This window comes from Cololabis saira, chromosome 1 (genome assembly GCF_033807715.1).
Source record: "Cololabis saira isolate AMF1-May2022 chromosome 1, fColSai1.1, whole genome shotgun sequence".
NCBI classification, from domain to species: Eukaryota; Metazoa; Chordata; class Actinopteri; order Beloniformes; family Belonidae; genus Cololabis; species Cololabis saira.
The window spans coordinates 49,402,442-49,430,202 of NC_084587.1; the positions used below are offsets into that span (position 1 = coordinate 49,402,442).

A 27,761-nucleotide genomic window follows, 5' to 3' on the forward strand; every position below is an offset into this window, starting at 1 on the left:
GACTGGGGAATGTGCGCTGCCATGGTAATTGTATGAGGAAGATTTTTTTCTGTTATTTTCTTCTTTTTTTTCCTTTTTTTTTTTTTTTAATAATGAGTGAACCACAAGCCATGCACTTACTCTCAACTATGAACGACCATCCACAACCCAAAACCCACCCGCCCTCTCCCCCCAAAACAAACTAACGAACAGAAACAAACAGAAAACACCCTGTTGGTATGATACGAAACATCTGCACACATAAGGCAACATTTTTGGTTTTTTGTTCCCTAAAACGGCTCTTCCAAATCAAGTGCAAAAAGTCAAAAGAAGGAGGGAAGAAAAAAAAAAAAACGAACAAAAAAAAGATGAACGCAACCTAGGTCGACAATGTAAATACCGATGAAGAGAAAAAAATAAATAACAAAAAACATTGCCTTCTGCAGTAAATAGCGCTGAAAATGTAGGAGACTTTTTTTAGTGTGGGGAGACAGGCTGGAGTCTATCCCACTGTGCAAAAACCTCTTTTAAAGTCCCTAAAAAGACTTCTCCCCATCTGCAAGGAGGCAGACAAGAAGAAAAAGAGGGGAGACTGGTATTTTTTTTCTTTTTTTTTTTTTCCTAGAATGGCTACGCGTTTTCCTCAAAATGGCCACGAATGGGGACGATACTGGCTGATTGGGTCGGAGCGCTCACTCCCTCCCACTGGCTGAGTAGGAGAACTGTGGGAAATGAGGCCTTCGCTCGTTGTCCGCCGCGTCCATCCCGTCCTCGTCATCTGCGTTAGAGACACACACACAGGCGCCAGACGCAAACATTAGCGTTCATGTCGGAGTCTTGCTGTATTCTTATGCTGGTCTCCTTTACGGCTATTGTGTTTAACTCTGGAAGCTGGGAAAGGAAAGTGTGTATATTTCTCTCTCTCTTTCAGTTGAATGTTTCCTGACGTCTTAATGAAAGACTGAGACATATTTTGGTCACATATTTGTCTGTTTAGTTATAAATATTTAAGTGTTCATATATTTGTCTCCAGCTTCACACTCTACGAAGTGTGGATCTTTTTAAAATCGGTGTTGCCGCTTTGCACTACATCAGCTTCACTGATGTGAAGCTGGGTGGAGGAAGACAGAGAGGCTCTGGGTTTGAGATGTCACAGAACCTTGCAAATCTGAACAGCTCACCAAGTGTGCCCAAAATTTAATGAAAGGATTCTGTGACATCTTAGCTTATAATTTGATAATTACTTCAAAGTATTTGCAACATGGTCAAAACAGAATTTGTGCTTTTTTTCCCCACCAATATGAAAAATATGGACACGCTGTCAGGGAAAAATATGTTAAAGTTTGCTACATTTTTATACCATATTTGGAAAGCTTTTTTAAGAATCTGGTTTCTTTAAAAATTCTCTCATCCATGTTGTATTTTTTCCATTATAGGTGGGTGCATTCATAAAAGCTTTCCAGAAATGTAAAAGACTCTGTGAAAACTGCACCTCTTTGAATTGATGGCTGATGACTTGACTGATGACTTTACAATTGCCAAATTTGATGCAGTACAAGTAAAATATGAGGTAAAAAAAAAAAAGGTGGGATTTTACTGAGATAGGGATTTAAAATTCATTGTAGCATTAAATAACCGTATGGTGCCAATGGTGCCATCGGTGTAAACCGGAGTCAAGTTCTCTTATCTGATTTATGTCTGACCTGGCAAGCTTTTTCTGATTCTGATGAAAGCTGGTCATATAAAATAGTATTTTTAATCATGCTTACATTTTTCTGGCGGAGTGATGGTGATGGTCTGTGCTGTGAACTCTTCATCGAAGTAGCGCGTGTCTGTCTCTGAGGTGACCTGGGGCTGGAAGGGAGGGACCAACTGAAACACACAGGAAGCACGTGATCACGTTAATGGATGGTATTTCAGCTGAGAAGCCGGCGCATGGTCCATATTTTGCGTATCTAGTAAACAGCTTTTCTCATTACATTAGTGGAAAGTAGATTTGGTGAAGATAAAGCAATTTGTCAGGATGATGATGCGTTTTTCCACAGATCGAATAGGGTTAAAGTTTTGCTGCAGGAAAGGCGTATCAGCTCCGCCCTGAAAAGCTGATCTGTCGACTGCTATATGAGAAAGTTTGATGATTTGATGAGGAATATTTTTTCTTCCAGTCGTGAACTCCATGCCTCCAAGAAATCAAGCTGATAAAAAAAAAGTCGGCGCAGGTGCATTACAGTTTGAGGTATCACAGTAATGGGAATGGATAAAAAGGAAGATTAGGTAATTTTTGTTTCTTTTACTTTCTATTTTAGAGTCTACATCCCAGCCAGACTTCCTTTGAAAAATGAGGTAACCCTGATACCAAAATACCTCAGATACGCTCTTTGAAATGCCACTTAAGTTAAGATGATGTCTCGCAGCTGAATCCCGCACGCACCTTCTTGTCGTAGACGTCCTGCCAGTCGACTGTGCCAAAAAAACTGTGTCGCATGATCTCCTTAGCGTCATCCGGTCCACCGCCCAACCTGTCAACAAATGTGGAGAAAGAGAAGGATGATGAGGAAGACAGACATCAAATGTGCTCTTACAAAGTCCTGTTCTTCACTGGTAGCTGCAAGTGATCCCAAAATAACTTATCCGGGTGAATGAGTTCACTCTCTGAAGCTGCAGTTTTTTAGCAGTTTCTTCAGAGACAGAAAACGTCTTGGCGATGAGGAGAGCAGGATATTAACAGCCCCCGCCCAGCCCGTTTGGCCCAGACCTCTTTCACTGGATTTTAATTATCATAAAGTGTTCATACACTGTGTATTTTATATATTCATTTCTGGAGATTGTGGCAGCTGAAATAAGCTGATGAATTGAGGGATGGAGCAGACACGTGAGGACAGGTCGGTGTCTGGGCTGGAACTGGACAGCAGTTTACCACCCAACGAATATCATAGTAATATATTTAAAGCAAAAATACCAAACATAAAACACAAATCTTAAGTGTTGCCCTTACAGGGAGGGGGTCAGAAACTGTAATGCGAGAAATTAAATTTTCCAACAGAAATAGGAGCATCACCGTCTCCCTCAGGAACTGAGGAGAAGTTCTTCCAGGTCATCACCTCGATTTGACTTGAATAGATGAACGGATGTGTAGTTAATGAGTGTCTTTAACTCATCTTTCAATGACTTTAAAACCATTATAGATATCTCAAATATGGAGACTTTTTTTTTCTTTCAGGCTTCATTTGAATCACAAAAATGTTTTTTTCAATCTTGATAAGTTTTTATTCTGATATACCTTACAAATTTGTCTGTTTCCTTTTTTCTTTTTGAAAAGGTCAGCGGAAAGCATTTCTGAGGGTTGCAGAATTTCTAACTGATATTTTTACATATTCATGTAGCACAGATCCATCCAGGGCCTGCGGCAACAACGCTGCAGCTCTAAAAGCAGTGATAACTGCTGAACAGCAAAGCTCATCCTGTTAGACTTCTAACACTAATAACTAAAAAACACTAATAAGAAAAGGAATAAAAAAAGCCCCAAAAATGTGCAAATATGACAGATTTGTTTGGGAAATAGTCCATGTTAAAAAGCAGCACATCTAAACTCAAACATGAGGAAAAACAAAAAAGATTTTAAAGATGTACAGTTTAGTAAAAACACCACTACACGCCTCTAATGGCTCATGAAACGTGTCTGTACGTCCTCTCTTAGGAATATTCTTAGACTGCCTTTTTTACATTTTCCTGACCAATAGTTGGCAGAAACCAATTTCTCAGGACTATATAATATTCAATCATAATGATTTTTACCAAACCTACATTTAAAATGTTGAATGCAAACAGTTAATCTGCAGAATGGAAAGTTTTGCATAAAATCAAGTAAAGCAACATTTCCCGCAGGGTTGTGCAGCTGAGTGTATGAAAGTCTCTAAAAAAAACTCTGGAACCCATCTTCCAAGTTTTTATCCAGTTTCCCTTTAGTTTTCCAGGTCTTTTGAACAAAATTACAGCTCTACAGCCGTTACTCGCTGAGAAGACTTCCACATGTTGGTTCAGATTGACCAGACGTGGAGGTATAAGAAAACCACTAAATGAACATTACAGGGCTGGGCACGTCTTCCCACGTAAAGATTACTGGGGACAAAAAGGCGTGAAACATAAATGAGCAAATCCTGAGCGTGAAAAACGATCCGTTTGATAGGATTTGACTAAGATCTTTGGTATAACCTTCAGAGCCTTCCTTATCAGCTATTGTCTAGTTAAAGCAATACATGTTCAGCTGATTCGTTAAGCCCCCCGACGTGTAAAGAACTTGATGATAGCATTTGTGTGTTGGTCTGTACCGTTTGTTGGGGTCCTTGATGAGCAACCCCGAGAGAAGCGACTTGGCATCGGCCGACAGGGTTCGTGGGAACTTGATCTCCTCCATGAGGATGAGCTCAAACAGCTTCTCGTGGTCCTGGTTGTAGAACGGCAGGCGGCCGCACATCATCTCGTACGTCACGACACCCAAACCCCACCAGTCCACCGCCCGCCCATAATCGTTGTCCTCCAATACCTGATGAGAAATTATTCAGACATTTTACCCTTTAGGTTTTTTGTGATTCATTAACTCCTTCTAAAAATGATCATACCATAGAAGCTTTACTCAAGAACATCACACCTATTCACAATGATTGTAGATGTTGGGTGGCACCAACATGGTTAGGCCAAACAAAAGCATTGAGAAAATGTGTAAATCTTTTCTGGGAATGGCATATTTAATATCCTCTTTCATATCCGCTTAAATAAAATAAGATAAAAAAAAATAAACAAAAACAGTTCACCACCAATAAGAATAAGAAGAAGTGGGATCAGTTGCTGACATTCTCCTCCAGCGTAAAGAAAACATGTCTTTTCAGGAACTGCTGCTTTGTGTACTTCCACATTGCACCCTGTGGTAACCTCTACGTGTCAGACAGACTGACACTGAAGACACTACGTTTTTTTCTGATTTCATCATACAGGACAAAAACAGCAGACCGCAGGACCGCGAGAAGTTTCCAACGCAAAAAAACGAAATGTTAATTTACTAAAAAGGAAGGCATAAATAATTGCCATGAATTGCAGCATATCCGATAATATATTTCTTCTACAAATCCATCGTTATTCCACAAAGAGAGCAGTTTGACATTTTTTTAGTTTTCTAGAATGCATTTGCCGATTTTATTTCTTTGTAGACAGTCGTTTAATTTTATTAACTGACTACTATTATATATTTTCGCAGGAAAAATATCACTGCTAAAAAAGATGATAGAAGATATTTATTCTGAGAATTTCAGTTTTGAATACGAGGATAGTGACAAAGTAAAACAGTTAAAAAAGAAGTGCTGACTCTCGGCACACTGGCGTAAATATCCGCGCCAATTTTTAAAAATAAATACACTTAATTGTACTGGAAAAATCTTTAAATCACAAAGAAACACCCTCGGATGTAATAAGAAAGATTTTGCTTTTAATTAAATTTCCTATAAAAAAGCGAAATATAAAAAAAAACATACTTGTTTCTGTTTATCTTTCTTCTATTTTGATATTAAAAGTATCTTACATAATTTGAAAAAAAACCGAGAAATTTCAAGAAAAGATCCTGAAGAAATATATTTTACATAATTAGAGTGTAAACAAAGTGCATATTTCCTTTAAAATTAACTAAACTGATATTGGATTAAATAACAATAGTAAAAAAAAAAAAGAATTAGAGAAAACATTTTCCGCACCGTTTTTGAGCGTGTGGCCCGCGAGAAAAAAATTGGTAAAATCCGGCCCGCCAAGCAAAATGAGTTTGACACCCCTGCTTTAGACACACAATTTTCAGAGAACATGTTCTCTGCGAGCTGCTTATGAGAATAGCGGGTTCTGATCTTGGTCTGACCTCGGGAGCCAGGTACTCCGGTGTTCCACAGAAGGTCTTCATGGTGGCAGTGTCAGTGATGCCTTCTTTACAGAGGCCAAAGTCAGTTATCTTGATGTGTCCATCTTTGTCCAACATGAGGTTTTCCAGCTGATGGGGAGCGCAATAGGATAGAAAAGAAAAAAACAAAACAAATGATGACCATTTGGTTTTTTCCACATCTTTGGTGTACAATCTGTTGCTGCAGTGCGTTTGTTCACGCAACAGTACAAACAATGACCTTGGTGCAGGTATGTGATTCCTGGACCGTTCTCAGACAACACTAGGAACATGTTAACTTTACCTTAAGATCACGGTAGACAATCTTGGCAGAATGCAGGTAGTCTAAAGCAGAAACGATCTCGGCGCCGTAGAAACGGGTGCGGTCCTCTGAAAACACCCTCTCCCTTGACAAGTGGAAAAATAGCTGCAAAGAGTAAACAAGAAAAAGTTCAGAATTGACATGTGTTAATCCCATCCAATTAATTCAATCCCTGTGAGGGCAAATTTTCAAGATCAAAACCCCGGCTGCATATTTTAAGTCAAGTTCAGACTGTACGGTTTTCAGTCTCTTCGGATGACATCAGACTTTGTGCTGTGCCTGCTACACAACGTGCGCGCCTTGTGATTAGGGGTTTGAAGTTGTAGTGGCTTAGACAACACGACTGATCAAGGACCGGAGGTCAAATGCTGTGCTATTTTTCACCAGACTCAACCACTATCTGATTTGCCTGGTCCTTATCAAACAGTTACTGCTGTCATGCAAGTGTTATGCAGACAGTCTCTCTCTTGTCATTAAAATGATACCAATGAATCAACCAGTTGTCCTCACTTGGTTGTTGAAACTGACTCACTAGCAAGTCAGTTAGGATTTTCCACACTGGACACATCAAAGAGGCATGGGTTTCTTGGCAAAGTTCAAAAAATTAAACCCAGCAAAAGCCCAAAAGGAGGAGACGGGGTCGGGATTGGCTTAAGCAAACGTCTGAAGTGAATGTCTGCAGTCTCCAGAGGTGTCAAGTAACGAAGTACAAATACTTCGTTACCTTACTTACCGGTAAGTAGAAATTTTGGTTATCTATACTTCACTGGAGTAATTATTTTTCAGACGACTTTTTACTTTTACTCCTTACATTTTCACACAATTATCTGTACTTTTTACTCCTTACATTTTAAAAACAGCCTCGTTACTCTATTTCATTTCGGCCTTTAATAAAAACTATCCAGTTAAATTGCTCCATCCGGATAGAGTGAATTTGGTTGTGGTTGTTTCAGATGTTCTTGTCCAGTTTTGTTCTTACATCCGTTCCCTCAGATTCCTGCAACTAAACTTGGATGTACATTCCAATAAAGGTTAGGATAAATGATAACATGCCTCTGAAGTTTGACTTTTTGCACCATTACAATACTTATAGGCAACTAGTCATCATATCTCCTGCTCTCTGAAACACATGTTAATGCTCAATAGTACACATATATGCTTCTTTAATATATTTGCATTATACTAAGATGTATTCATTTTCAATGGCTTTTGTCCTTAATGGCTTTTTTCCCCCTTACATTACTTTTACTTTTATACTTTAAGTAGTTTTGAAACCAGTACTTTTATACTTTTACTTGAGTAAAAAACTTGAGTTGATACTTCAACTTCTACAGGAGTATTTTTAAACTCTAGTATCTATACTTCTACCTGAGTAATGAATGTGAATACTTTTGACACCTGTGGCAGTCTCTGTCTAACGGGATGCTGCTATAATAAATGCAGGCAGCGATTTCTAAATTAGACAGATAAATAGATCAACTTTACTTTCTTTCCAAAAGTGACAGAAATCTGCCCTTTGACAGGCTTTAAGAAAACATTACACTCACAAGACATTGTTAATATATTATATGTACAACCACAAAACAGACTACATTCTTCAACTTCAGGTTAAATTCATTTTCCCCTTTTTTCATGCTGTATAATATTATACTGATTCAATCTTGCCGTTTCATTTTTTTCTAGTTTCATTTTTTTTCTAGGTTGAAAGAAAATACAAAACCCTCACACAGCTAGTTTGTTACGTCAATGGGCCGCCTTTTTCCCCCCACAGTGCTGTGTTGTGTGAATGACACAGGAGGCAAACGGGGGTAAGAGTTGATTCTGTGGCCGCGCAGCCATGGGAGGCAGTAACGGACCCGTGACGGGGTAAAAGAGTGCAAGCGTAGCTTCAAAACAAAGTCAAATTAGCATGTCACAGGGATGGCGAAACATGGTCGACAGGTAGTCTGACAGAGGGCATCAGTCAAAACAAAAGAGAAAATAAAAAACAAGTTTTCAACCATAGCGGTCAAAGAAGCAGGGACCAGCAGGACAGGCTGCATTTCAAACTTTGTCATTCAACTTGGGGGCAGAGTGCAAACACAGTCTTGAAAACGTTAACTGCGTTTTTACAGTATGTCTCGTTCACTGCCATCCACACAAAGCAGTCAGTGACCAAACACGTTGGGGACTTGTTGCTGATTGTGGAGCGTGAGGTAAAAGAAAGGAACGGTCTTTACACGGCAGAACACTAACGCTTTGTGAAAGCACACGCTAGGGGGAGGGAATATCGCGTCTTTCTGGGATCCCTACGAATGCACAACAGGAGAGTGGAGGCAGAATGAAGAGGAGATCACCGGGGCATCCTTAAAGTGTGAGCACATGTGTGAAACTGGCTCCAGTTTGCTCGGAAAGAATTAAAATAACAGACACCATCAACCTACAACAACAACACTGACATCCCCGTCCAATCTGTACATAAAGCTGAAAACATAAGAGTCCAAACCTTCTGTAATAATTCTTGAAATAACATACTCCTTAAATAAATAAATAAATAAATAAGAGAACATCTATCAGCATCCAAGTGTTTCAGCTGCATCTTACCTCTCCTCCATTGACATACTCCATTACAAAACACAGCCGATCCTTCGTCTGGAACGAGTACTTCAGAGACTGTGACACAATATAGAAAGACAGAATGCTTGAAGTCTGGATTCAGAGCATCATACCAGCTAAGACGGTATGTGAAGACTGTTTCTTTCTACTAAACTTTGTTAAACAGTCGTACTTACAGTTAGGAATGGATGCCGAGTGTTTTTTAATACCCTACTTTCCGTGAGTGTGTGAGCAACTTCATCCTGTGATTCAACCAATTGGATTAAAAAGAAGTGATTAGTCAAGACGTAAAACAAGCTCTTCTGACAAATGATTATAGATGTAAACCAAGTTAAGCTAAAAATTCAATTTCTGCAGTGTTTGCAAACAATTGTTTGCATCGGCCAAATGGAAAGACACACAGAAAACAAAACAACTACAACCTACGAAGCAAGATAATTAAAATCAGGAAGAGGACCTTGGCTATAATGACTTCCTTCTTCAGGATCTTCATGGCGTAGTAGGTGCCGCTCGCTTTCTCCCTCACCAGAATGACTTTTCCAAAAGTGCCTTTGCCCAGAAGCTTCAGATAGTCAAAGTCATTCATTGTCTGCACAAACACATAAGACAAACAGCTGAAACATTTAGTTTTATAAGTCAGCGGAGCAGAAGAAACATTCAAATATCAGAAAACAGAAGAGTGTTTTGAACTATATTGTTTTATCAGCATGGCTTCTCCTTCTCCTGTTTTAGAGAGGAGTTGTTACTGACTGAATTGGTCCGTCTGCGTTACCACACAGCCTGTTCCCACTTTCATTCTCAGCCAACTTGACCATTCGTCACATATCACTTCCACTTTGGATGTCTAATAAAGGCAGAAATCTCCCCCCGGGCTCTTGGCACCTTTCTTTTGTAGTGGCTGATGGAGGTGTCCATTTCTTCCTCGTTGACGTTCTCGATCTGGGAAGTCGGGCTGCACAGGATGCCCTCCTCCTCCTGCTTAGCCAGAGACTCTGCTACCATCTGGATGGCCTCAGCCCACTCGTCCCTGGAGCAGAAATTACGTTTAAACACGAGCACACAATACTCTTCTTTTAAAAAGTGAAAGAGGAATAAATATATTTGACTTTTGTATACTGAGCAACTGTTGCTCCACTGTTTTCATGCAGCCAGACTACACAAAGCCACCAGTTTTCTCGACTTTTTAACATCTTAGCTTTAGATGGTGATAAGATCGCTTATCATGTGCATTATAAATAAAATAAAGTTTTTATTTAAAAGAAAATTGTCTTTCAAATGACTGTTCAGGTGTCTGAAGTTCAGTGAATAAAATCTCTTATGTTGTGAGGTCAACAAATGGTTCAGTCCAACACAAGACATCCTGCGTCCTTAAAACAAGCCGATTGTAACAAAATACGATTTAAGAGCTGAGTTTTCTTAATAACATCAGGTAACGAGTCATAAGGTGTACATTAAATTATGTTTTGGAACAAAAACCCTTCAAAACTTGGCCTCCAACTCCACATCCCCACTTCCTGGATATTTTTTTCCTCCCCCTAACTGTGTTAACCGGCTTTTTCTTTTTTTATCTGGTGTTTGTTGATACTGCAATCACTGTTGTGTGATTTTTTTGTTTTATTTATATTTTTTGACAATACAATGGGTACCAGAAGTAAGCCAACACGAGCACCAGGAAGGCATTCAATTTGAATGACACAACAACAGAAAAATAATCAGTATTGACACGCATGAAATATTTCCTCCTGGTTTGTTTGTTTTTTGTTTTCAGCGTCTGGATCTGGCTGGAGTCAAACATAAGAAATGTGATTCAGCAGCTGAATTCAAGGTTTGACGTTGACAACTTTGGGAAAGCAAACTTCTTAAAAATATCCACCATACTGGATGAAATGTTTTTGTACCAAATAAGTTGGGTTTAATTCATAAATTCTATTTGGATTTCTATTTTATAGATAATCAGTTTCATATCTTTTGAATTTGGATATAACTTTTTTATTTTGAATATATCACATGTACCATTTCAACCCGTGTGCCTGAGATTAGTTGCGATTCCATAACACTTTAGCGCAAAAGAAAATCAATACTTTTAATGCAAGAATTTGCAATAAAAGTTAGCGCTGTCGGTGTTTCCATTGAACACTGTGTTTGGAATAAGCATAATTCTTCCTGCGAGACTTCTCTTCATAACAACAAAAACAAAAATCTCAACATTGAAGAAGATGCACAAAAACATCTTTAGTCTTTAGACAAATTATGGCGATTGCCTCTACAGCTGTGAAGAATATAGTCAGATGATGAAGGCAGCGGATGATCATTCAAATGATCATTCAGAGCTAAAGCTCTTATGTAATGCATAATGATGAAGTATTTACAGCACAACTACATTGTATTAATGAGGCCAAAAGCAGCTGGAAACTAGATTTTGATTACTTTAGACTGACCGGCTACATCACATCCAGCGCTGCCAGAGATGTGGAAATGTGCAAAAAGCCATTACATTTTTGCGATAAACTGGATTATTGAATCGCCTTTAAAACCTGCTCCTGGAAGCATAAAAGCGTTTTTGCGATATTCAAGAGTTTTTTTAAATTAGAGACGTTTCTATTACAGGATTTCTTTTTTGATATTTGGGTTTTGCGCAAATCTAGGGGTAATGGCAGTGTGACTACTTATTACTCACAGCAATGAAAAAAAAATACAAAAATCACACTTCCTTTCACCCAAACCTGCACCTATTATTACATTTATGGAGTTTTCAAATCGCTCTACCAGCAACAATGCATCAAAAAATATTACTAAGTTTATTTCTCCCACACAGTATGCACACATTTCTGCCTATAATCTGTCTTCTTTATTTCCACAGCTGAACTAATATTGCAGTTACATTTGCATTTAGAGCAGCTCCTAAAAAGAAAAAAGTCAAACTCTTCTTTGAGTCACTGCCCAATTTTGGTGACATTTAGAAGTATTCTGCCTCTGTGCTCTGCTGACAGTTGTGCACGGACTCACGCACGCACGCACGCACGCACGCACGCACGCACGCACGCACGCACGCACGCACGCACGCACGCACGCACGCACGCACGCACGCACGCACGCACGCACGCACACTGGTTTTCTTCCCAAAGTCTTGCTTGAAAACAGACACTAATTGATTGGCTAACAAACCATCCATACATTTAGCCATAACCTTAACAAAGGGTGTCCACTAGCCAATCAGAAGCAGATTATGGCCAAATCAGAATTTGTATCAACATGTTATTAGTATTACTGAGATAGATAAATGCATATTCTTCCACTCATTTAAAAGCATGTGGTGAAGGAAGATGAGGACTCACCTCTCATCAGGAGTGTCCACATGAAAGGTCCTCTCGATGACGGTAGTCCACTGCAGACAGCGGATGATAAACGTGTTGGGTTTGGGGCGTTCTGTCTTCATCAGTTGACATTCTGGACACCACGTGGCAGATGAGAGATATGCTGAGTCCACGCAGAAATAAGATTGCAGTGGCTGAACTGTGTGATGGTCAGCTCATGTCTTACTTGCTACAGAGAAGTTGTTGAGTGGGTAGGCCAGGTCCGAGTCCTGTGGTTTGTCCTTGTAGCCGATGAAAGAGCCATCCGTCTTCAGCAGGAAGTAGCGCGGTCGCCAGTTCTTTATGTACTCTCCTGCAGGAAAATAAACAAAAAACAAAATGGGACCAACAGATTAAGTTAATGTTATTAAAAGGCATTCAGCAGGTTAATTATGTAAAAAAAAGGAAGAAGAAAAAAAAAGAAGTAGTTTTCAGTTTTGTAAATTGTTTTTATATCAATCCCAACTGTAAATTACACATACTGTGTGTTCAATAGAAGTCAACAGAGTGGAAATCCCTTAACCAAGTCAGTATTTTCAAGGTGTGATTTTTCCACATCTCTGCCGATTCAGGTTTTTCCACCTCCCAAAAGGCCTCACGTTTGTGCTCTGATATGGCCACTTTGTGATCACAGTGGTCTTTGCAGCATCATCTGATTTGTTAGACATCCCCATACATCACTCTGCACTTAACAGAGAACATCTTAGCAGACTGAAGCAGCCTCACATGAACTTGGGTGAACTTTATTTTGAAAGACAGTAATGTAGACAAGCTGTTGATGAAGATGCAACACACATCACCACAAACCTCTACTCCAAAGTAGCAAACCACCAGCCTCATATTTTCTCTATGATGACACTCATGCCCTTTTTCCTCTGAAATGTACAAATTATTCACTTAGTGCACTTATCTATATCGAGATAAAAGTACAAACGGAGCGATAGCCATCAAATCTTGAAGTTAAATTGAAGCAAGTACAAATGGAACTTATTTCAACTTTGTATACAACATTAATGTATTATATGTCGCTGAGTTAGTGTTTTAACATATAGTCTTATATAACACTATACATCAATGGTCACAATAATGCCAGCTGATTAGCAAAATAAAAAAGTTATATAATAATTCCTGCTTCAGTCTATTCAAGCTTTTGAGTTGGTGTTTAGACATGAATTCATCCTATTAATGATATGTTATGGTAAGAAACTATGAAAACTATGATGAGATGATATCAACTTGTAGGAACAGCTATCACAGCTATCGGAGCAGCAAATGGGACTTATTTTAGCTGTGAACAAAATATTAGTAACAAATAATGTCTGGCCAAATACCCCCAACTCTTTAGTAAACTAATAAGTTACAACATTGACGCCAACTTATTTATTGATTTATTTAATACAAATGAAAAAAACTAAACAAAAAAAAAAAGCCCTGGACAACATGTTAGCATAAGTGCGGGGCTTTTTGGCGTGCACATAAGGTGAACCATGCTGTAGTTGAAGGTAAATCTGATGAATCAAACTAACACACATGACGACTTAAAAGGCCTCATGTAAGCAAAGTGATTAAAACAACCAGACAGAGACAGAGGAGACAGCAGGCTGAAAGCAGCTGGGCTGTGATTTCACTTCAGCTAGTGAAGAGAAACCTCCTTCCCCACATGTTCATGTATCCATTAGCCTAAGTTAAGAGACGCATACTAACACCATACATTTATGTCAATTGGGGAGCCATGCCTCTGTAACCATTTAACAAAGAAGAGAATCACCTCAAAACAGTCATGACTATTAGGGCCACAACACTAACTGAAAGCTCAGTGAGTGTTTTCTAACCAAGCAAGATAAAAATAATGAAAAAAAAGACATGGAGAAAAAAAAAAGAGAAATATGTAGACCAGAAACCAGAATTGATAAAAATCCAGTTTATTAACCGGACTGAGGTAAAGCTGAGCCTTTAGCAGCTGTCTGACACAGGGTGCCCTTCCCTTGGTTGTGCAGTCAGCACTATGAAGCCCAATTAATTGCCTTTAGTCAGAACATTTGGAGACGCTGATCATATGTGTCGGCTGAATGTATCCGATCAACATTCTCTGGCATATTATGTCTTTAATATTAGTCAACAAACCAAGGACTTAACCTCAGATCAGTCAAAATCTTTCATATACTGAGCAGAACACAAATGTCAAAGTAATAAAGCTTCTGCTTTGGTTTACATGCCATATAACATACAAAAACAAAGTGAGTTATAAATCAGTCTAAACAAGACATTGCTCGTTTATATAAATGTTTTCATTTCTATTTCAGCTGCTTCCGAATGTGATTTGTGATAAATAGATAGCACCAGGATAAAGTGAAAAACGAAATAGCATTACTACATTATTTATTATGAAGAAATGTTAATGCTTAAATGTTAAGCATTTTCTGTACACACACACACACACACGACTTCCTACTTTGTAGTTACTGGGAAGAATTGTCGTCTCACAGATCGATTGATGATGACACATATCAGCTTGACAAAGACGGAACATTTTCAGAACTGACGAAAGGCCTGTTCACGCAGCCCTGTGGCACCTTTTTCTTGCCCCGCTGCACTGCTTTTTGTTGTTTTTTTCTCCCCTTTGTCTGGATATATATTAAAGGGGACCTATTCTGAAAAACATGTTTTTTCTTGCTTTAACATATATAAAGTGGTCTCCCCTCAGCCTGCCAACTCAGAGAAGGAGGAAAGCAACCAAATTCTGCAGTGTCTGTACAGCCGCCCGGATGAACCGTCATGTGGATCTACGAGCCGTTCAGATTCTGCTCCCGTCGTTACATTTACATAGTTTGGCCTCCGAAGCGTGAAATCACGCCCACAACTAACTCCGCCGGCCGGAGCTCCTGCCATTTTTTCGTAGCGGTGTATCGTGTCATTCAGGCAGCCAATCAGCACAGAGCCTCATTATCATAGCCCCGCCCACTCAGAATCCTGCATAGATAATGAGGTTAGAGAATGGGAAGATAAAGACAAGGTTTAGAGGCTGAATTTCTCATTTATTTAGCAAAAACAATCAAAAGCTTGTTTTTAAGACATTCAAGGCCTGTTTAAAATAGACATTAGATGCCATAATAGGTCCCCTTTAAAGGTTAATACCAAGCTTGGTAAAACCTAAAAGTCACATATGTATGAATTTTAATTTTCCAACAGGTTTTCTTTGTGTGTGTTTTTCCTTCAGCAGCCCTCTTGACAAGTCTACCATATTTAATTGATCCCTAGAAAAAAAAAACAACTATTCTGCCAATGAAGGCTTGTGTTGTAGTGTATGTGAATGAGTCTGTAATGTGTTGTGTAGGAATGAAAGGACACATTTACAGGTAGGACAGACATGTATTTACAGAAGAGGAAAGAGAGAAGGGGAGGAGCCTCACTCTTTCAGTTGTTTAATTTTAGTGTGTGGTGTGTGTGCTGTCTGTGTAGTGTGTGTAGTGTGTTTGGGATGCATGTACAGCAGGCCTGTGAGTCAAAGTTAGGATGGAGGGACAGCATTGACAAATATATCAATTACAGATACATAATATACATACAAGTATCTGTAACTGCTCATATATAAATATACCAAATACAAGTTGTATACATTCAGTCAAATAGTATATATACATATTAATTCTGGGAGGAAAAAAGATATATTGAGCAGTCCTCACTAAAGACCAATGTGTAAACATCATTTGAAAGTAGATATTCATCCTACATTTATAATCTATTTAGATACTATATATTACGTGGTGTGTACTATATCACAATTCATGGTAGGCACACTAGTACAGATAGCTACTGTATATTTATGCATAAATGTAAAATGCATACACACATGCTTAAATATATATACAGTACAGACCAAAAGTTTGGACACACTTCCCCATTTGTTTGAATGAGAAGATGTATCTAACTTTTGGTCTGTACTGTACATACTAATGAACATTCATTCACATGTAATATGTATATATAATGCGATTAATTTAATGGTCGACAGAGAATCTACAGAGTGAAGCATCATCTTCCTTCTTATCTCTGCGGAGAATTGCACGTGTGCAATGGGAGACCAGGGCCACGTAAACAATATGGCAACGCCCAATGCAACACCACGGTGACAGTCAGCAAAGTTCAATAAAAGATGTATTTTTGAATGATGTGTCCATCTTTTTTGTTAATAAGGACATCATTTAAACAACCTGATGCAAAATTTAAACGCTTAGAGCTAAAAAAAAAAAAGAGCCACTTAATAATTATGAGATTCATAATCTGATTAGTCGACTAATCGTTTCAATAGTTGATGAGTAATCGACTATCACAGTGTCTCCCAACCTGGGGTCTGGGCCCCCCTGGGGGGGCGCGAAACTTTGTCTGCTTTGCGGGTATGCATTTGTAAAAATTATATTTGCGCATGTTAAATAAATGAAAAATAATAACACACCTAATGAAATACTGTAATCCAAGTCTGTATAAACTCACGTAGTATTTTAAAATGACCAAAATATATTTCTAAGTTATTTAGCAGGATAAAAACTTAAGAACTTATTATTATATCATTATTCAACATTTAATCATACTACTACTCTGACAGGTTGTTAAAGGAAAATTGTTAAAAATGTTTGGGCTCATATTAAGAGAGACATTTTTCAGAAATGATTTTATGTCCTTGCAATTATTTTCTGTGCGTATTTTATACATTGGTGACACAAAATGAAGGTGAGAAAGGCAAAGTCATATGTATACAGGGTAAACCAAAGAGAAATCTATCACAAAAACATTATTAATGTTCATTTTTTTCAATTAAAGATTTGTAACGAATCACTTTACTCTTTTGGTGCCAGTACGTACGGGTCGGGGGCCGGCTGGTCTTAGACACAAGTAGGGGGGGCTCCAAGGAAAAAAGGTTGGGAACCACTGGACTATCAGAAAAGTGGTTAGTTGCAGCCCTATCAGACTGTCCCAACTCCTCCACCACTGGGGGGGCAGGAGCGACCTGCAACCACCAGGCCATCACCTCCTCCAACGCCACTCCACTGCCAAGCAGATCCCGGCGGGACCCAAGAGACAAGGACCGCCCGTCCCCACCCTGAGCAACAGTGCCCCTGCTCCTCTGTGTGAATAACACAGGTGGTAGATTAGTGCAACATTTCCCTCCACGGTTGTACTGGCTTGGGAGGTAAGTCACAGAGCTGAATGGGAGTGAAAGGAGCTGTGTGAACTAGCACTGCGGGAAGACGTGAGGATGGCTGCATATTTCATGCAGAGGATGAAATCAGTCCATCACGGTGGTAGAGAGACATGACCTGGATCAGATCAACGAATTGTAAACAGCTCATTGACTTCCTCACACAAAATAACCACCTCAAAAAGAAATTGGTATGGTTTCAAAAAAGGCCATTTCACTGAAACGGTAGAATATCGACATAAATATTGGCCCCACTAGTGTTGCTCCATGAAGGTTACAAAAAAACCTCGGTGTCATGGTTGATGACCAATTATCCTGCTCTGACCATGTGGCCTCAGTGTCCGAGTCATGCCGCTTTGCTCTCTACACCTTTGAAAAATTAAAACTGCAACTGACTTGATATGCAACTCAACTCCTGGTACAGGCCATGGTTCTATCTCACATCGCTTACTTCAATGCCCTCCTTGTTGGCCTTCTAGCTCGTGTGATCAAACCACTACAGAAAGGTCCAGAATGCAGCAGCGTGTCTGGTCTCAAATGAGCACATATCAGTACATATAACACTTTCATTGGGTACCCATGGCTGCTTGAATAAAACACAGGTCTCTTTCCTACAAGGTTATCTGATCAAGGTGTAAAGTGAGCTTACACCCCTTCACGAGCACTGCACTCTTCACGAGAACACCGACAAGTCGATCTCAGTCCAGACTGTTCTTCCACGTTGTTCCTCAAAGCAGAGTCGTCCCACCCTACGTTCAAGGGGGTGTTGAAACTGTCCTCTCCTAACAACACTTTCTGTCGTGAACTGCACTCCCCCTTAAATCAGCACAACGTAACTTTTAGCTTTTGTTGAGTTTGGCGGCATCTTTTGGACAAAAGCGGTAGTGCTTTACCAGAAAGAACACTACGTTTCCCATGAGCACCAGCGCGTACTGCCGGAAAACTCCTGTCCCGTCGCGTGCATTTGTTTTGATAGCGAATGAAGACGGACGGACTAAAAAAGATGTTAAACTGCTGGAAAGGAACTGGAATTTACCGGGATACCATAAACAAGGAAGCCAGGGAGCAGTATATGGAGAAAATAATGATTATTAACGGTCTGGATCCATATGAAATCCCTACTAAAGACTGGAGCTCCTCGTCGGAGCTCCAGTCTTTAGAAGGATTTACTGCCGCAGTTCTGCAGAACCCACGTCTTAGGCTACCTTGTTTAGGAGTGTTTGGCAGCTGCTTTGGTAAATGTTTGACTCGCCATGTGTTTCAATAAATTAGTATAATAGCACAACATACAGTACATGTTTTGTATTACTCTTACTTTTTTCTTTTTTTTGACTGCTATATTATGCTGAAGAGGCTCCGAGGCGTGAGCAATATTTTTGTTTTCCTCGTGAGATTATTTTTTTCCTCTGCAGCTACAAATAAGAGTTAATATTTTTTCCTCAACAAACTAGTTTTATCTGAAGATTGGGGTTAATTGCAGCGCAGAAAGCTGGCCAGCAACTGCGTTTAGCTGGAAAAGTGGGAATAAAACCCGATCCGACCCCGGGTCTGTGAGTGTTTGTTTGTGGTTTAATAAACCCGTGTTTTGATCCGACCCCCGTCTGTGTGCGTGTTTGTTTGTTTACTGAGGAACGCTATGTTTGGTCGTTACAGCTGCGATCCAACCGTTGTTATCAGATACTTGGCCGGCCTCCGTGGTTCTGCCTCCAAGCAGGAAAGCGGTGAAAAGTTAAACCATTAGCGATCTTTTCCCCACGTCTGTTGTGTGGAGCTGCTGCAGCAACGGGTTACCAGCTTCTGCGGAGCTCTGCGCTCCACGCCCCGCCCATTTTCGTCTCGACTACAAATCAGGAAGGAGGGGGAAGTGACGTATGCCGTAAAGCAGTCAAAGCCATAAAAATGTGTCGTTTTTTAGTGTGGCAGGGTTCCTACCATGCTCCTCAAAGTTACATAGTGCCAGTGAAGGAGATACAGACCCCTCAGACCATGACAGAGGTTCATTAAACCTGTTGGAAGTTGATGTACCATCACAATGACTCTGGAAATATGATATTAAGGTGGAAAAGTTACATAGTGCTGCTTTAAATCCCAAAGCACTTGAATGTCATCTTAGTGGCACTTAGCTGCACTTATTTAAATAATGTTTTATCTGCACCTACTTTATTATCTACTATGTTACTGTAGCTGTAAGTCGCTTTGCTAAGTGTTAATGTGACGGTTAATTAAATCAAAGCTGAATTGCAAAATCCTGTGGTTTGTTTCCCCTCTTGCATATTCAAGTAAGTAAGTAAAGTTTATTTCTACAGCACCTTTCACAGACAGGGGGATGTCACAAGGTGCTTCATAAAAGAATAAACACAATACAATAAAATCGAAAAGATACAATAAGAACGTCTTGGAGTCAAATTTAGATTCAAGACAGTGGTTTCTTAGGTCTCCTGAACTGTGTGATAGCATTTGAGGTTTTTCTTTAACCTTAAAACTCAGTGCAGATATTTTCTGACAGTTGTTGAGACTGAATTACAAGAGCTTACAAAGGTGCAATGAACAATTCAGGGGCTTGGGGGGCCGGAGAGGAAGGAACAAAGTGTTAGGTCATCCTCTGTATGCTCGTAGTGCCACAGAGAAACTTCCTCTTGCCTGCCAGCCAACAGCCATGAGCTCAGACCAGGAAGAAAAAAACTCCAGCGAACACAAACCAGCACACTTACACAAAGCAGTGTGGGAAATGAAACACACCAGCTAAGTGCAGCTCAGACGAGGCTGCAGCCGTGCAAAGCTCGCCTTCTCTGCTGGCCCTCTGGCAGGTAAACAACCATTGTTTAGAGGCGCTGTTCTTCAAATTGGCAGAGTGGCTGAGGCCATGTCCACACTGAGCCGGATAAAAACACATCTTTCATGACTGAGGCTGGTGTTTTCAACAAGCAACAATGGTGTTTTTCCGAAACACCTACAAGCCGTAAATTCTGCTGAAAACTCTGATCCTGGAAAGTGAAAACAAAACTTTCATAAACTGCTGAAAGAAACTACACTTTCTGTCATCTCCATTCATCTAATTGTAAATGTCAACATTGTTCTCTTAAAATACCAGAATGGAATGAGGTCTAAGGCATGTGGAGGGAAGTTACAGCAGACTTAGATTAACCATTAAAGCCAGCAGGCCGATAACTTCAAACAAAAGGGAACTCAGACCGTACCAATTCACAAATCTACTATTTCAATTCTGTGCATTTATTTAGGTTATTCAGATTTATACCAAAAATAAACGTATTCATGCTTTGATCATGCTCCAACTCTCCACCAAGTTTCACAAAGTTGGGCTAGACTGTTTCAGTACATTACTAAGGATGGAGGGACGGACAGACGGAACTGAAAACCACTGCTTTCCTCTCTTTAATCAACATTTAGGACTATGTAATTTTGTTTGAAATCACTAAATTGCAATAAAAATCTTGGCATCTACATTTCCTGGACACCAGCTGATTAACTGGAACTCAGAACTGGAACCCAACACGTGGTTCAGGTATGGTAAGTATGGAGGTGTGATACAGATGAGAGACCAAAGCTGGTGAACTGGTAAAGCTTTTCAGGAGTGACTTGCATATTAGTAAAGAAAAACAGCATTTTGCTGGTAACTATTAGGTATGAAATGTGATTTGCTTGGTGTGCCCTTCAAGCCTAAACAAAAGCTGAGGTGAGTACCAGATGATTAAGGACATATACGAACCACAACTAGTAATTCCTCTTGAAGACACAAAGTTTCAATGACTGATAAAAATAGCCTGTTCCATAATCAAAAGACAAAGAAAAAAAAATGTAGAAGTACTTTTACCAAACATTATCTGAACAGGATGAAATGTTGGGGACTATTTTCAGTGGCTTTTTAATCCATATTTGGTGCTCTAATCAGTATTTGGGGCAGCAGGATTTTGTATCTGGGACTGAGTCAAAACAAAGTACAATGTGTTCAAAGTAATGAAGGTGCATCTCATCTAGTGCAGAAGCGTGGCTTATTGATGTGTTTTTGGAGCTTTGTGACACACAAGAACACAATACGACAAACTGTGGATGGATTCTTCTAAGTTTGACATTTTTGTTAATATTTAGGTTCAGTTCTGATGAGCTTCTTCCCTTGATTTATCGTCAGGATTAAAAAAAAAGAAAAAAGAAATCTATGTAAATGATCTCTTCAACTAGAAGAGAAGCAAGTGGCATCATGAAATGTCTTGTCTCTTCAAAACAGTTAACAATACATTAAAATTAATGTCAAACAAAAACTACTTACATTTGTAAATATGAACCGATCATTTTGCTTGAACAATTAGTTAAACAATAAGGATACATTTGTTTAAAATGATAAGAGAATATCAATTGAAGAGAGACAAAAAAATAATGGAATCAACAGAAGTGATCTGACCTCTTTTCTGGACCCAGCCTTCCTTGACGACGTTCTGGTCGCTCATGGTGGCTTCTCCTCAACACCAGTTCTCCCAGTTCTCCCAGTGTGGTGACCGTGAAGGGGCAGTTGTTGGAGGGGTGGTGGGTTTTTCCTAAACTCAGTCAGCTTACGGTCAGACAGCTCAACCTCCCAACCTTTCTACACCCTCGCTCGTTTTCCAGCGGTCTGATACTTCGTATGGTTCTCTCTTTCCTTCCAAATATCACTTTCCCTTTCCTGCTGACCCGACCTGAGTGTCCTTGCTGTCGTTTGCCTCCTATCCCCTCAGACCACTCCACGCCTCCTCTGTCTCTCCTTGTTTCACAGTGTTTCTGGCGCGCTCTTAAACCTCTTCTTCTTCTGCTTCTTCTGTGTTCAGGCGCTCCAGGAGTGAGTCAGCCTGGAAGGAAACAGAGGCAGGGGGGGGGTGGGAAAAGAAATTCAGAGCAGGTCAGTGGATAGTTTCCTTCTCACAGCAAATACAGAAGGCAACTACTTATTGTTTAAAATCGTAGCACACTTCCTTCCCCTTTAAATTCATTCTAACCTTTACATTTTTCCTTAATTCTTTTGTTCTCTTCCTTCTCCGCTGAGTTCTTATCTTCCTTCGCCATTCATCACTGCGCTTTTTCACTACTTTCTTTTCTCAACTCTCCTTTTTCTCACCGTTCATTTTTGTCCATCACCCATTTTCAATGCATGCTTACATCATTCAATGACTCCCTCCTTATGTTAGTTAATCCCTATTTCTTCTACAACCTCATATCTTACTGCTCTCACTTCCTCACTAACATATTTTCTTCCTGTCTATTACCTCCTCCCTTTCCATTTTTCTCTTATTTCTTCACCAACTCCTTCAATGGAGAACTTTTCATTTCTTCTCCTGCCCCTTGTCCCCCTCCCACATCCATCTTTTCCTTTAATCATTACCCCCTCTTTCACCTCATTCATACTCCTTCTTTCTTTCCTTCCTTCCTTCTTTCCTTCCTTCCACAGCCCTGACACTCTCACTTCCCATCGTTGGATACCCTGTCTGGTGCCTCTCTCACTTTTCAATCCACCCTCCTTGAGTGACTGGCCCATTTATGTTTATACATTCCTTAATCCTTTCCTTGTCCACTGCTCTATACTGAAACTGTTTTGCATAAGCAAGTTCAGTAAGTTACACTGCACATGGTAAATTACTTAGAACTGAGGAGGCATTTTCATTGATACAATTGACTATTATTTATCAAAGATATGAGGAACATTTTGATTGTCACCACACCTGGTTTAAATCACCATTACTGGTGTTAAAATAAGAAAAGAAAAACAATATGGTATCTGCTATTACTAATTAACTGTAATTCCATGTTGATAAGATGAAATGAACACAGATAATGGTGGAATTCAAACTACAAAAATAACAGGGGAGATTGTTTGTGCGGCAGAAGACGCGTCACCCGACCCGACACGTTGCTGATCAGTCTGAGTAGACAGAATCTTTCTGTAGTTCGGCAACTCCAAATGCTCTTTCACACTTGACAAAACCCCCCACTCTAATATCTGTTTTTTGTCCTCAGTGGAATAGATATTGGCATAGATATCCAGCATAGACTCTCAATTAGTCACAGGTATTTATTAGCTTTGATCTGCTGTGATGGAGGCATGACACGATGGAAAACATGCTAATCAGTTTCCAGTACAGCGTTATGAAGCTGACAATGAAGGCATGCCAGCTTGTCTGTAGCTTCTACAACTCGTCTGAGCTACAACTTCCACCTGCCTCTGTTCAAGCACCGCTTGAGAAACACACATTCAATAAACACAGTTTTGTTGATCTTAATATCTAAAAACAAAGCAAGCTGTCTTTTACCGTTTCCTATCCTGGTTTTAGAAGAGACCATGACTAACTGAAAGAAATAATCATTAAGTCATAAAAAGATCATAAATCAGTTAGGCACATTTGTCAAGGGGCAACTGATTTATGAGCATTTTTAAAAACGTCCATGCTTGTGCTGATATTGGTGTGAATAGGGCACAATGAAGCGAGAAGTTTTCAGATCTAAACTACAGACAAAACGTTAATTAGGCTGCATTATACTCTGTGCCTTCAGTTGATAGCAATCCATTTGAAACCTTTGTTTATTTCATTTTTTAATTGTTCTGTAAAGAGAAAAACAACTGACTGGAGGATTGTTTTTGATCAGTCAGGTTCAGGTTGACTAAAATGCTAAAATAAAATCTGTTATTTCCAAGTCATAAGAAGAAAGTGCTGTTAAAACAGAGACGAGCATTAATGATAGACAAAGCAATTTTTATTAGTTTAAGTACTTTTTTGCATCGTCTACATATTCTAATGGTTGTGTTTACTCTTCAAATAGAGACACAATAATTAACATCTTAATACTTAACACCAAAAATAAATGAATGTCTTCCTCTAACAAGTCTGGTATCTCCCCCCTGCTTCACTAGCACCAGCTCTCCTCTCCTTACTTCCATCTCTTCACTCAGGTTGAACAACATTACTTGCTTAAGGGCTGTGCCTTTATCTAATGCAAGTTCTGTTGATGTTTTCCACTGCCAAATTCAAAGCTGATTATCACAAATATCTAAATTCAGCCAAAAACAGACCTGCAACTGATAGTTGGTCCCTACAGGGCGTCACTCTCAGCATCAGTAGCAAGTTCCTGACATAAGGCACTTTGATGACAGGATTGTTGCACCTTTATTCTGCCTCTTTTTATATGTGAATGACCCCGGGGCAAAAACAGCAGGGACCTTTTCACTGCACCTCAGTTCTACGTCAGGCGATAGTAACTGGGGAGAGGTGACGAGTTCTGCATGGAGATGGTTCGAATTCAAACACTGGCTTACAATTATGTTTAATTTGATCTATATGAACAGCCCAAGAGCAGCATATTGGAGTCTCTTTAGAATAGCATTACTGTAGGATCTCAGTGGAAAAAAACTGCTATAGAGGCAATGTACACCGCATCAAGAGAAAAAAGAAAAATCAAAACTGTCTTACCGGTAATTCATAATGTCAAGATTTGGCACGCTCCAGAATATGACAATATATTTATCTGAAATACATCTTAACTCCAACTGCTCTGATGACAACATGTATATGTTGCTGTGCATAATGTATAATTGTGGCAAATCTGCTAACATTTATTTAAGGGAGCAAAGAAGGTCACATACTTCTCAAATGTATGAAACAATTAAAAACATATTCAAAGGCATTCAATGTTCAGGTAGGACACTATGCAATGAAATTCATTTGTGTTTTCTTTAAACAAAGTTTTATCTATAATTCTCTGAATCTGTCATTTGAAAGACAGAAAGACGTGGTACAGTTGTATGTTAAGATCATGACTTGGGAATATAAATTATCTTTAAACATTTCTCCATTGCATCTTGTCTGTGGTTGCAAAATCCCAAATGAAAGCCCTCTATCCAAGCATCTTGAGAGGTAACCTCCCCTCACGCTCACAAATAAAGATGATTCATAAAGGTATTTCTGTGCATACAGACCAGCCTATAACGTGACACCCATCTAAGGAGATTTATCTTGCCTAAATCCTCCTTATATTTTAGAAATAATATACTGTCATTGTTTTTTCAAGCGATGCCATGCAAGCGAAGTGAAAACATTTCCCTTTAAAACGCATATTTTCAAAAACATAAAACCCCAAGATACTGATCTGATCTGATGACACCCTGGCCATGTTCCTTCAATGTAAACCAGCACATGCTCCATCAATGGGGAGATCCTAAGCCTGGAAACAAACGTGCCACCCCCACCCCCCAATGACAACAAAAACAATGGCTGCCAGGAGAAGAAGCCTCGTATGTTGCAGACGCCGGCCGGGGCTGCATTTATTTAAAGGAGCAAAGAAGGTCACATACTTCTCAAATGTATGAAACAATTAAAAAGATATTCAAAGGCATTCAATGTTCAGGTAGGACACTATGCAATTAAATTAATTTGTTTTCTTTAAACAAAGTTTTATCTATAATTCTCTGAATCTGTCATTTGAAAGACAGAAAGACGTGGTACAGTTGTATGTTAAGATCATGACTTGGGAATATAAATTATCTTTAAACATTTCTCCATTGCATCTTGTCTGTGGTTGCAAAATCCCAAATTAAAGCCCTCTATCCAAGAATCTTGAAAGGTAACCTCCCCTCACGCTCACAAATAAAGATGATTCATAAAGGTATTTCCGTGCATACAGACCAGCCTATAACGTGACACCCATCTAAGGAGATTTGTCCTCCTTATATTTTAGAAATAATTTACTGTCATTGTTTTATTCAAGACCGACTATCCATGCAAGTGAAATGAAAACATTCCCCTTTTAAACGCATATTTTCAAAAACATAAAACCCCAAGACACTGATCTGATCTGATGGCACCCTGGCCATGTTCCTTCAATGTAAACCACCACATGCTCCATCAATGGGGAGATCCTAAGCCTGGAAACAAACGTGCCACCCCCACCCCCCAATGACAACAAAAACAATGGCTGCCAGGAGAAGAAGCCTCGTATGTTGCAGACGCCGGCCGGGGCTGCAGCCCCTCGGCTGGGGGCGAAGCCTCCCCGACCCCCACATTTACTCTCCCCGACCTGGTCCTGCAGCCCCAGACAAACACACACTCAAACAACAGCTTTTGTTTCAAGGGCGTGTGGTGTCATTATTATCTGTTACGTAACAACATCCTGCTTGGTGTGTCCCATTATGTTTTAATGGGGCCCAGACGAGAATAAATACATGTCTGGCAGCGACTGCTGCTTCGGTTTCTGAGAGACTGAGACTGGCCGGGGAGAGGCGGCTGGGAGAGAGAGGGATGGACGGATGGACGGAAGGATGGATGGACGGGCCGGGAGGGAGGATGCGGGCTAGCCGGGGATGCTAGCCGGGGGAGGGGGGCTGATGGTAGCCGCGTTACACCGACGCAGAGCCTACGGCGTAGGGTACGCGGCGACGCACACCGTACGGTGTGCGTCGCCGCGTCCCCTACGCCGTCGCTTTAACGCGGGACCAAAAATCAGGCTTTACCTGACTAACGGCAGGGGGGGGTCACGTGACCCGACGGCACTGTCATCTCTATGAGAGGAGAGGAATTAGTTTCAGGGAGACAACACCCGCATATTTATCATTATCATTATTATTATTGTTATTAAGGGAAGGGGGGAGAGGATGTGGATGCCGGGGGTGTCATTTATTACGTAGATGGGCCGAGGCCAGCCTGAGCGGCGCCCCGCTCCCCGCATCCCGCCGCCTCCTCCCGGCTGCGGATGACGCCTCGTCATCCGCAGCCGGGAGGAGGCGGCGGGATGCGGCTCCGCTGCGAGCACTCCAAACGGTGTTATTATCGCCTACCGTAGTAATTATTTCACCTGGTAGTCGGAGGGCTGACAGGGATTGCCTCCCTACCCCCTCCTCCTCCTCCTCTTCCTCCTCTTCTTCCTCCTCTTCCTCCGTCTCCGTCTCCTCCTCTACGGCTGCGGGAGCATCTGCGGGTCCGGGTCTAACAGCAGCGGGGGGACCGCGGAGCAGCCATGGCCTCTGCTGAGGCGAGTACCGGGAGGACGGTGTGATGAGCCCGGCCGGGAGGGAAAAAAAGGCGGGTTTTTTCGGTGCCACCAGAGCAGACAGACGCAGACAGAAGCGCCAGGCAGGCAAGGCTCCCCCAACCCTCGCAGCTCCGCCAGGAAACCTCGCTCCGTCCGCCGCGAGTCTCGCTCTGCACGTCACGTTCAGCCGGATCCGACTGGGAGGACTCCCGCCGCATTCACGCCCTCAGGAAATCTCAGCACTCACATGTACCCACGGCCCGTTACAGGGGTGGAGGGGTTTTTTTTTCTTAAAAAAAAAAAAGATATATATATATATATATATATATATATATATATATATATATATATATATATATATATATATAGGGTCAATGACGAATAAGGATTTTCAACAGG

The 27,761-nt window shown here is 40.4% G+C and overlaps 1 protein-coding gene across 2 annotated transcripts; it reads right to left on the reverse strand.

The window, feature by feature from the left end:
- Positions 1–174: 174 nt before the first annotated feature.
- On the reverse strand, positions 175–27,540 carry akt3b (v-akt murine thymoma viral oncogene homolog 3b). 2 transcript variants are annotated; one of them, XM_061725242.1, is made up of 14 exons: positions 27,186–27,540; positions 21,778–22,198; positions 12,351–12,476; positions 12,146–12,257; positions 9,693–9,837; positions 9,268–9,399; positions 8,987–9,052; positions 8,799–8,867; positions 6,198–6,320; positions 5,876–6,004; positions 4,308–4,522; positions 2,411–2,498; positions 1,749–1,851; positions 175–757 (listed from the first exon to the last, which is right to left on the reverse strand). In XM_061725242.1, the coding sequence occupies exons 2-14, from the start codon at positions 21,821–21,823 to the stop codon at positions 672–674; spliced, it is 1,440 nt and encodes a 479-aa protein (XP_061581226.1). In that variant the 5' UTR covers positions 21,824–22,198; positions 27,186–27,540; the 3' UTR covers positions 175–671. The 2 variants fall into 2 exon arrangements, with proteins under 2 accessions (XP_061581226.1, XP_061581236.1); XM_061725252.1 differs by having other exon boundaries at positions 27,169–27,540.
- Between the last annotated feature and the right edge of the window lie 221 nt (positions 27,541–27,761).